We start from the raw sequence: 11,264 nt of genomic DNA on the forward strand, positions 1-11,264 counted from the left end.
CACTTTTAAGAATAACTTAAAAAAATAATAATAATAATTGTTCGAGAGGCTATTTTTATTTTTAAAATTTATAATAAAAAAATACAAAAAGTAACATGTAGAATCTGTACATTAATTTTTTTGTGTGGATAATGATAAGGAATACTTTTTTTTTTTTTAATAATAAGTTTCAAATTTGAAGTGTAGGAATTCTTGTAATAAAAATAAGCTTTTTAATTTAAGAGATAAAAGAATTCGGACAAATATGTGGGGTAGGGGTGTTCGCGGTGCGATGCGGTTTTGGGCTATTTTTAGCATCACACTTTGCGGTGCGATTTAGTTAAAACCATAACTGTACCGCACCTTGTTTTTACGGTCACATGTGCGGTGCGGTGCAGTGTGATGAGATTTAGAGTTTAGCCAAAATCATAATTACACCGCACCTCATTTTTGTAGTCACATGTGTGATATTATGTATAAGATACGGTTTGAAGTTGGTATATTTTTCAAATTTTGGACTTTTCCTACTCAGCCCAAAACTAAATTTTCCCTTTTTTTGGGCCAAGTTTTAAATTATTAAGCTAGTTTTTCTTTATTTTGGATTGGCTTTTCTAGTCAACACTTGCTAGGATTATTATTATTATTATTATTTTTGAAAACTAGGATTATTAAACTATTAATAATATATTTAATATTAAAAATAAATAAATATATTAATATGTAGAAAGGATGCAGTGCATTGCAGTGTGATTTGTACGATTTTCTTATTATAAAACCACGAAGGCTTTTCTAGTCAACACTTGCTAGGGAGTAATTAAAAAAAAAAAAAAGTTTTAATCCCAATAATTTGATATAATAATATATTTAATATTAAAAATAAATAAATATATTAATATATAGAGAGAGTGTGGTGCGGTGCGGTTTGTGCAGTTTGTGCGGTTTTCTTATTATAAAATCGCAAACCGCACTGCACCATGCGGTGCGGTGCACTATTCCTTGCGGTGCAGTGCAGTTATGCCATTTTGAAGACGGTTTTGGTGCGGTTTAAGCGGTTTGGTGAACACCCTTTGTGGTGTTCACTGATTTCAATTTATTTACAATTATGTCTTTAAATATATTTTTGGTATTTTGAAAACATCCCTTTAGCTGTTTTCAAAATCCTATTTTTAATTAGGAAAATAGGATACAATTTTTTGAAAACTGTATTTACAAAATATTAGTCAAACAATAAATTCAAGTGTGGAACCAACCATTTTATGGATTACAAAACAAAAAAATTATGTTTAAATACTCTTACCAAATATCCCTTATTTTTTCTTCTCAACTTTAACCTTTTAACTTCTTTCTTCTTTCTCTTTTTCCTCCTAAATTGAAAGGAACACAATTGGCGGATGAGGTAGGATATTGAGTTTTAGCATTAAGTTTTTCTTTTTTTTCTTTTTTTTCTTTTTTAAGAATGATTTTTAGCATTAAGCTCGTTAATATGCCATTGTAGCTTTTTTTTTCATCTATCATCTATGGCCATTTTTCAACATTTAAAATCTTTTTACTAATTTTTTTAATTAAAAAAAACTCTTTAGTAATTGGTTACCAAAATTTGCCAAACACCTTATAATAAAACATTCTAAAATTATTTATCATAAAAGCACTGCCATTAAAGTTATAGAGCTAAAAATTTACTTTTTACGTCAATATTAAATAGAAATAGTGATAAAATGCTAGAGTAGAAATTCTATCTTGTAAAAAAAAAAAAAAAAAAAACTGTGGGGCCAGAAAATCGGGTAGCCTTGGCCCACTCCAAGCCAGGCCCAAATGGTCCACGCCGAGGATGCATGATGGGTCCGAGGATGACCCTGTCCTCGAGCATCCGAGACCTCGAAAAAACACGAGGACCACCCTACCAAAGGCCTCCTGGAATATCCGAGGAGAAGAAGGTCAAGTGCCACACGTTGGCAACAGAAGTACGGAGAAGGGGCAAGCCCTAGGCGAACTGTTACCTCGGCATTGAATACGCTCACCTAACCCTTCTGGCCGCATTAATGGGGATGTAACCCCTTGACAGGGCAACATCGATCAGGGTGAGCCCCTTGAGCACGGATATGACCTCTGACGGGACAGACGGTCAGGAGGGAAAAAAAAAAAAAAAAAAAAAACTGTGGGGCCAGAAAATCGGGTAGCCTTGGCCCACTCCAAGCCAGGCCCAAATGGTCCACGCCGAGGATGCATGATGGGTCCGAGGATGACCCTGTCCTCGAGCATCCGAGACCTCGAAAAAACACGAGGACCACCCTACCAAAGGCCTCCTGGAATATCCGAGGAGAAGAAGGTCAAGTGCCACACGTTGGCAACAGAAGTACGGAGAAGGGGCAAGCCCTAGGCGAACTGTTACCTCGGCATTGAATACGCTCACCTAACCCTTCTGGCCGCATTAATGGGGATGTAACCCCTTGACAGGGCAACATCGATCAGGGTGAGCCCCTTGAGCACGGATATGACCTCTGACGGGACAGACGGTCAGGAGGGAGACCAATAGATGATCAACAGGAGGAGGATAAGAGGGATATATAAGAAAGGAGAGCAAAGGAAAAAAGGGAGAAAATGGGGGGTTTTGGAGAGAAAAAACCTCCTCGGCCATGGTCCGAGGAGCATCTCCCAGTTGTAAATTATTCTTAGTATCTTTCAATAAAAGAAAAAGTAGTTGATGCTTCATAAACGCCGGTGAGCGCCTAAACCTTCAACCTACTCTCTACAAATTCATTGTTCTGGGTTCGTTGGGCCTGGGGGGGAACCCATATCTTCTGGGTTACAAAAACCGACCCTACAAAAACTATTACCAAACTGTTTTCTAATAACTTTGAAGCACTTTGGTACCATAATTTGCCATGCGCCTTATATTAAAGTATTTTTTTAGTTAAATTTTTAATTCTATAATTAAAATTTTAGAACTAAGATTATATTTCTTACAACCCTACTAAATAGGGATAAAGATAAAATCCTTATAACTCAACTAACACCTCCGATATTTTTTCTCTTTACACTACATCAAATATGCAACATATGACGTTTGATTTTTAAATATTACATGTCCTACATTTAAATATAGAATATCCCCCCCGAGTCTCCTATTGAGTCCTCCCCTCTCGTTGGAATTCTCTAATCCCCTTCAATTCTTAATCAAATTTGTAAATTTATTTGATTTCGTGGTGTATATATGATTTTTAAATCAACTGAATTTTTTTTTTTAATGTGACATGTCTCTCATCTAGTTAAAAATTAGAAAGGATAGCAGAATTAAAATAGGAGGAGATCCTTTCCCACTAAACTCTACAACTAAAACTCTAGATTTAAAAAATATATATATATAAAATAAAAGAGAGAAACTGATAAGGTAAAAACTATTTTTTTTAAAATAAAAATAGTACATTATCTTTTTAAGTTTTTATTGAACAGGGCAATATCAAATTGGGAATCTAAAGTATAGTACCCATGGGCCATGGTTGTACACTTGTACTTAAATCATATCTTTTCCCATAAAAAAAATCTTTTTTTTTTTTTTTTTTGGTCCTTTAATTAACAGACTTGCAAATTTCATATTTACTATAATTAAATAGTCTTCAGAGTTCAGAGTCTATTTTAGGAGGCTCCACAGTTTTTGTTTCTCTTTCCCAAAGCAAAAAACAGTTTGTTACTGTTTCCTTGCTTTCTTTCCTTTTTGTGGTGGTGCTTCCAATGGAGGTGGACCAAGTCAAGAACAGCAACAACAATCGCAACAACAACAGCAAGAACAAGAAGAAGAACGGTCCTTCTGTGCCTTCCAACTTCGTCACGATTGTTCAACTCGAGGAACGATGGCTTCAAGAGAAACAAAGCAAGCTGAAGAAGGAGAAGGAGCAAGAGGAAGCAGCAGCACAAGAAGAAAAGGAACGACAAAGGAAGCTTCAGCTGCAGAAGCTTCGGGAAAAAGAGGAAGAAGTGCGGAAGCGAAAACTGGTTCAGAGCCAGGGTCGTCTCAAGTTCAACGCGGATGATCGCAAGCCCGACCGGAGACAGCAAATTTGGCGGGAAAATCGCCGAGCAGCGGTGCAGGTGAGCCCTGCGAAGAAGCCGGAGGAGCCGGCGGCGCTCGTGGCCGGGGAGGTTGGTATCGGGAATGTCAGTGCTCAGAAGGAGCAAACTGGCGAGGAAGCCAAAGAGAACAACAATGAGAAGAAGAACAAGATGAAAAAAAAGACGAAGAAGAAGAAGAAAATGAAACCTAGGTCAGATGAAGAGAAAGAGAAGGAGAAGGAGGAGGTGGAGGTTACGGGAGGTGCGTCACACGCGCCGAAAGTGATTGGCGAGAAGGAGAACTCTCCGGCGAGAACGAACGTCGAATCGGAAGGAACAAAGAGTGAATTCAGGCCGACGGCGGAGATTGAACGAAAATTTGGGGATTTCGCAATCGGAAAAGGGAATGTTAGAGTGACGAGGCCGAACACCGGTATTTATCACAGTCACAGAGACAATCGGGGCTTTGGAGGAAGGTACAGGGATTACAAAGGCTCTTCCAAGTTTGCCGATCGTAAAGAGGTACAGAAGCCTAGTGGTGCTGGAATGGTTTGGGTTAAGAAGGGAGAGATTGGCGGTGTTCACAATCAAAGCTCGATCACCGAGCCGAAGAAATTGAATTAGTTTCAATTGCTCTGCGGTTTTTGGTGCAATGGTGCTTATTTTGGTGAGATAACCTTGTTCCCTTTGCTATCATTGTGTGTGTGTGTGTGTGTGTAAATGGAGATTTTGGAATCAATAATGCCTTTGTTTGTTGCTGTTGAGTATGAATGATTAGAGTTTGGTTAGCATATGCAATGTTGTTTGCTTGCTTTCTAAGAATTTTGTGTGTTTCGTTTGTATGTGTTTATGATGTACTGAAATGATTGCAGCAATTTTAATATGTTGTTAAGGAGAGTGCAATGAATAGGTGAAGCTTTAAACCATAGGTTTAGCGTGTTGATAGAGTTTCGTGAATTTTGATGTAGCAGTCTGAGAACTCGGAGGTGGTATTGTGCGTAACCGTTCTCAGTCGGAGGTGGGTCCCACTCCTACGCGAAAAGAATGTTGTATGCAACCGTTACACAAAATAATAAATCGAGAAGTCGAGGGATGGAAGAAATGATCGGGTTATTTTGGTTGATAATAAATGATAATTCTGCTTAAAGAAAAATACTATCCTTCTGGTTCATTAACTTTAAATGTTACACATAATTGAAGGTGTTGTCTTAAAGAATTAGCTAATAAATCACAATAACGTTTAGAGAATCAGATAAGCATTGTCTGACGAGAGAGAGAGAGGGGGGGGGGGGGGGGGGGGGGAGGGGGGGGGGGGGTGGGGGTTGTTGAAGAATTATAATGCTTTCCTTATTTGTTGTGAGAGCATATTAAGAGCACCTTATTCTGAAATTTGTTATAAACTATACTTACTGTAAATTCAATAAGGTAGCTTATTATATATTATCAAGTGGCCAAGCATGCATTACTTTAATAGAATAGTTTAAAAAGCATGCTATGTTGAACATGACTCAAATGATAAGCAGCACATTCATTAATAAGTAATTGTAATTGTTTTAGACATAACGTGTTTGTGAATGTGATGCATTACTTGAGTTGGAGGATATTAATCTTTGCAAAATGCAAATCATAGTATTTGGTATTCTGTGTATGATTTTCAACAAGAGGAATTATACAACAAAATGATGCTTGCCCACTGGGAGTTGAGAAACTTTATATGGAAACTTGAGGTTCATTGAGGTATATCTTTAGAATATGTAGTTTGTCTTCATGTGATGTTCCATTTTATCTTTTGATTATATCATTTTCGTTAGATGAGATGGAAATCGGATGTCAGTTGGTGATACCGATTTTAAATGTGGCATTGTGGGTTGCAATTTGCTAGTGTCAGTTTCTGATAAATGATTGTTTCAGCAATGATATTTGTACAATGTGTAGGGGAAAGTTATTACATGAAGCTTTAGGAGGTGTTAAACTGAAATGGAGAAAGGGATTTGGGTCATAAGTCAGCAACTAGTTGTGTAGGTAGGACTTCTAGTTTCTGAGGAAAATTTGAGACAGTTCTCTGAAAGATGAAACATGTTAGCTGTTATATTCCGTAAGTTGAGCTTAGAATTTAGAAATGCACCATACAAAATTGGCTTATTAATGGTAACCATACTGAAAGACTTGACAGATGATTATAGTACATATAGTTTTTAATAAGATTTTGTTTGTTAAAGGTGATGTTGACTTGTCATGGATGATAATAAAATTTTATGCTTGGCAATGAAATCTTGGAAAAATAATTAGAACTTATAAGACATCATAGTTCTTAAGGAGGTTATTTATTCTCTTTTTATATGTTTTCCATAATAGATAGATAATCCAAGGGTGTGTTCTTTCTGGTTTGCTCACTGATCAAGGCTGGTCTTTTCATGTGGGCATGAACTTAATATAGATTCCAACCCTTTCTTAACCAGTTAATATTAATGGTCTCTAGAATGACTAATTTTACCTGCTACTAAAACTTAAGAACCCTTTTATGACTGTGCCATATTATGTATCTGCAGTTAGAAATTTTATGCACGCAGAACTCTTATGATCTCAAAATGAAATAGCATTTCTGTTAGTCTGGAATCCCTGAGTGTTTAATACTGCGCAAAAGTTGACTTGCGTAAAGATTACTGCCATAACCGAATAAGTATTCTAGAAGATATTCTGAAGCATTTGAGTTTTTAACTCCCCCTCACACCACTCACCTGTACTCACACACACACACATCTTTAATCATTACTGCTTGTGAAAAAACATCACTTTGGCAATTTTAATTAGTGTTGCCTAGACTCAATTTCTTTAATCATTACTGATGTTTTATTTGATTGATTACTCATTATGCTTCATTTTTTTTTTTTTTTTTACGTTACATTATGCTTCAATTGGTTGCTTTTAAAATGCGAAAAGGAAGCTTTAGAATCTCTCGTGACTAATTCTGGTTATTCGGATTAATTATCAATGAAAACCTTTTAAGTTAACATTTTTATTTTTCCTGAGAAAGTATATCTTGAATGCAGGTTTGCTAGAAGTGGCTGCTGGAGAAGGAGAAAGGGAAGAAGTAAATAATACTGTTTAAAGTAATTGATATCATATTGATCCATGCCTGTTTGGTACAGCTTGTTTTTCAGTATTTTGAAAATGGATTGTTTGAAAGAGCTGTACCTAGGAAAAAAATTTAGGGTTTTAGATTTACTTTAAGAAAGTGGTTCTAAACCGCCCTCCTAAATAGGCAAGTGATACAATAAATTTCATTTACTTGGGTTGGTCACTCTCTTTAATGGATTTGACCATAAATCTGTGCATCACCATAGAAGAATCAGAATAATTAGCACCTTTCCTGCATCCCCCAGAAACTATCTCATGCAGCGGCTATATGCATGCTGCCTCTAACATACACACTTGTGGGATTTATATTATGTGAGAGATAGGATGCATAAAAGCGGTGCATAAGCTAAGTAGATAACCACCGCCCTTCCCAAAAAGAAAAGAGAAAAAGAATTGATAGTCACTTTGATATAGCCATTCTTATGTATAGATATTGCCTTACATTACTCTCTGGCCCTCTGCTATCAAGTAGTTAATAGGCTGAAAATCTCTCAAAAAAAAAAAAAAAAAAGTTAATGTGGTTAAATACCTGTCAGGTTTTGCTATGCAGTAGCTTTTGCAGTACTTTGTTTCTTGCTTTTAGCTGCAAAATCATCTCTAGATGGGCCATTAATTGAAGAATTCTCTAAGTTTGTGTCCAGCGCCTTTCCCAAATTACTTGTGGTATTTTGAACTAATGTTATCTATACTTTACCATATATAAGAGGATTATTCTTTTTGAATTAGATTTTATGTGGTTTAAAAATATTTTTATTAATGAAATGTAAATTTTTTTGGAAATAGAGTTATAAATGTCAAATAACAAATATCGTTTTAAATTCAAAATGAGAATTCTTAAAATTTAAGATTTTTTTTCACCTCACATTCATTTTTTTAAGAAATAATTTAGGTAAAAAACGCCCTCAATTTAAAATAAATAAATAAAATAAACCAAGAGATTTTTTATCCATAAAAGGCAATTATGACTCATAATTGCCCGTTGCTGTTCTGTTGCAATGGACCTGATTATTCATTTACTATTTATCTTTGTCCTCAAATTTCATGGTGAGAGATTTCTGTTGGATTATGATGGCTAAAAAGACGCTGGTTTTTTTTTTTTTTTCTTCTTAGTGATTAATTTTGATACTCAAATATAAATTTGTGCCAGTTGAATGAATCTTTTTTCTGATTTTGTAATTGATCATCAGCTTCCATTGGGGTCAAGATGGGAATAGAAGATATGAATCTAACTATCACTTGATATCACCATGAGTCCATGATCAGTATAAGAATGGGGGCTTAACTGAATTGATCTGCATCATTCAAAAAAAATTCAGCCTATATATTACTTTCTTAATATTTTTTTTTTACTCGTTTATTGCTCATTTTTACTCCAACTAAAAGAAAATAAGTTTTATTTTTATTTTTTGATAATTAACTAAGTTATGTATATATATATATATATTAAAAACTCGTTCATGCTCCCCAATTTCCATCCCATTATGAGTCTAATTCCTTCAATTCCACTAATCATCATTACGTGGTGAATCATTCCCAATTAAAAATGAATTATTATGGAAATCATTGTAAATAATGACGATTTACACCCAGCAATGAAAGACAAATCATGTACCATTCAATAAGGAAATAAGTCCAAAGATTTCATTTTTGTAACCGTTCTAACAACTAGTAGAAAACTAGATGTTGGTATTTAATTAGATAATAAATATCTTCTCAAAAAAAAAAAAAAAATCAAGTTACTAACTATAGGTAGTAGCAATCAGAAATGAATTAAAGGTCTATCTTTTATCTCAAAAAAAGGAAAAAAAAGAATTAACGGTGATATTATATATCTCTATTTGGTAAAATGGCATATTTGATTTCTCATATATTTTAGTTAAACATTTATTTTTGTTAATCCATTGCTGAAGAGTCGCCAACTAGCGAGAGCGAGTGGTCTGTACAGTGTAGAAGTGGGGAGGCCTTGCTTAATCTCATCATGGCTCTGCGAGCAAAAAGAGTAAATAATTAACATCTTAATTTGTTTATTTTTCTTATTTCAAAACTGTACTATTTCAAATATCTTAGTCTTTCTAACTTATTTATTCCATCAATCATATTACTTATGATTGAAGCTAATGCATTACTGCAGCATTAAGTATGATTATCATTCTTTCTGATAATTATTAAATTGATTTAATCTTTTATAATGATATCTCCTTATAAATACATGTAACGGTCGAATTTTTTTCAAGAACACTAGTCACTTGTTTAGACTTTAGCTCTCCTTCTATAATAAACATTTTCTCTTCTCTTGACCTTCCCTCCCTTGTAACAGTTTCTCAGAAAGACATGGCACAAGGTGGCGGCAACAATGCTGGCAATACTGGTAATAGTGGTGGTGGCAACAATGCTGACAATACTGGTAATGGAGGTGGTGGCAACAACAACAACAACAAAAAGCCTGAGGAGGTTCAACCACAACCGGTAAAGGAGCAGCTACCTGGCATTCAGTATTGCATTAACAGTCCTCCTCCATGGTGTCCGTACTCTCTCTCTCTCTCTCTCCATAAATATATAGCCATGTTTTATACTTTTTGATAATTCGATAGTTGCAAGAATGAGAGGGGGAATTTGAATCTTTGTTTTCCATGTGTAAAGGAGAACATGATATTGAGCTACAAGATTTTTTCGGTGTAATGTCTTTTCATTGATTTTGCTTCTTGATGTTATGTTTCACCGTTGATCTTTATTTTAGTTTATTGGATCATTGTACTAATCCATTTACCGATTATATTTACCAATACAAAAAATTAATGTAAATTCTTAATTCAATATTTATGTGTCTTTTTAAAAAAAAATAAAAATAAAAAAATTATTTCATTGTAATTTAAGTCCAAATTTGGATGAGGACTTACATTTTTGTCATGATGCAGCTGAAGCTGTTGTGTTGGGATTCCAGCATTATGTACTGACGCTTGGCATTACCGTTTTGATCCCAAGTATCATTATTCCTCAAATGGGAGGCAATGATGTAAGGATTAGACTACATTTTCTTGAATGTTGTTTCTCTTCTTTCTTGATTAATTTGCCTACTTGTTTAATTTACTTGAGGTTTTTTTTGTCATTGCAGGCTGAGAAGGCTAGAGTGATACAGACCTTACTTTTTGTTTCAGGATTGAGCACACTATTGCAGTCTTTATTTGGGACCAGACTTCCCTCTGTGGTTGTGGGTTCATATTCATATATTATACCCACAACTTCAATTGTATTAGCCCGTAGATATAATGCATATACAGATCCTCATGAGGTTGATCTTTATACATTTCTTTGGCTCTGGCTTTGTTTGTTTGTTGTTGTTGTTTTTTTTTTTTTTTTTTTTTGGTAATTTTTTATTTAATTGAGTGGTTTGACATTGTGCTATACTAATCCCTTTGCCTCATGGGTGAATTTTCAGAGGTTCATGGAGACTATGAGAGGGATACAAGGTGCTTTAATTATCACTGCATGTTTCCAGACTGCAATGGGTTTCTTAGGTTTTTGGAGAAATGCTGTTAGGTATATTATCCATAATTTCCAGTTTCATAAATTCCTAGGCTTATTTATTAGTTTGGAAGAAAATAATGTGTTAGCTATCTCATGATCGTTAATTTCTTTAATTTCTTGCTGAATTAGGTTTCTGAGCCCCCTTTCTGTCGTTCCATATGTAACTTTGACGGGTTTTGGGCTTTATCATCTTGGTTTCCCCATGGTAAAGAGTTCTAAATCTTTTACCTTTACCCTAATTAGTAATTGCTAATTTTTTATCAAAGCATTCTTTTTTTTTTTTGGTTTGACTTGCAAGATTTTCCATGTTTTTCTTCCTTTTTATGTTGCAGCTGGCAAAATGTGTTGAAATTGGGCTTCCCGGTTTGATTGTAATGGTTTTCATCTCTCAGGCAAGTAGCCAGGTTCTCTTCCAATCCAGTCACTCTCTTCACCCCACCTTACTTCTATTTATCCTGGGTGACGCCCATTTAGGATCATACCATATCATATTATTTATTTGAGAAATGGTTAGGGATAAAATTCTCTCTAGGACAAACCACTGGAAGACTCTTGTTTCTAGAGAGAGAGAGAGA

At 34.9% G+C, this 11,264-nt stretch overlaps 2 protein-coding genes across 2 annotated transcripts in view; both read left to right on the plus strand.

The window, feature by feature from the left end:
• Positions 1-3,586: 3,586 nt before the first annotated feature.
• On the plus strand, positions 3,587-7,353 carry LOC112020583 (uncharacterized). Its single transcript, XM_024053135.2, has 2 exons — positions 3,587-4,693; positions 7,077-7,353. Exon 1 carries the CDS (start codon positions 3,709-3,711, stop codon positions 4,648-4,650), a length of 942 nt encoding a protein of 313 aa, XP_023908903.1. The 5' UTR covers positions 3,587-3,708; the 3' UTR covers positions 4,651-4,693; positions 7,077-7,353.
• A 2,004-nt stretch (positions 7,354-9,357) lies between these two features.
• Positions 9,358-11,264, plus strand: part of LOC112020582 (putative nucleobase-ascorbate transporter 10) — a 5,929-nt gene continuing 4,022 nt past the window's right edge. Inside the window, exons 1-6 of the mRNA XM_065780274.1 lie at positions 9,358-9,685; positions 10,080-10,177; positions 10,277-10,453; positions 10,601-10,701; positions 10,819-10,894; positions 11,022-11,148. Coding sequence (XP_065636346.1) covers positions 9,496-9,685; positions 10,080-10,177; positions 10,277-10,453; positions 10,601-10,701; positions 10,819-10,894; positions 11,022-11,148 — 769 coding nt within the window. The 5' untranslated portion in view covers positions 9,358-9,495. The remainder of the gene's footprint in view (positions 9,686-10,079; positions 10,178-10,276; positions 10,454-10,600; positions 10,702-10,818; positions 10,895-11,021; positions 11,149-11,264) is intronic.

This window comes from Quercus suber, unplaced genomic scaffold (genome assembly GCF_002906115.3).
Source record: "Quercus suber isolate HL8 unplaced genomic scaffold, Cork oak 2.0 scaffold_13, whole genome shotgun sequence".
NCBI lineage: Eukaryota > Viridiplantae > Streptophyta > Magnoliopsida > Fagales > Fagaceae > Quercus > Quercus suber.

Excerpts from the sequence above, each read along its gene's own strand:
- LOC112020583 (XM_024053135.2), top strand. The coding sequence starts at position 3,709 with ATGGAGGTGGACCAAGTCAAGAACAGCAACAACAATCGCAACAACAAC.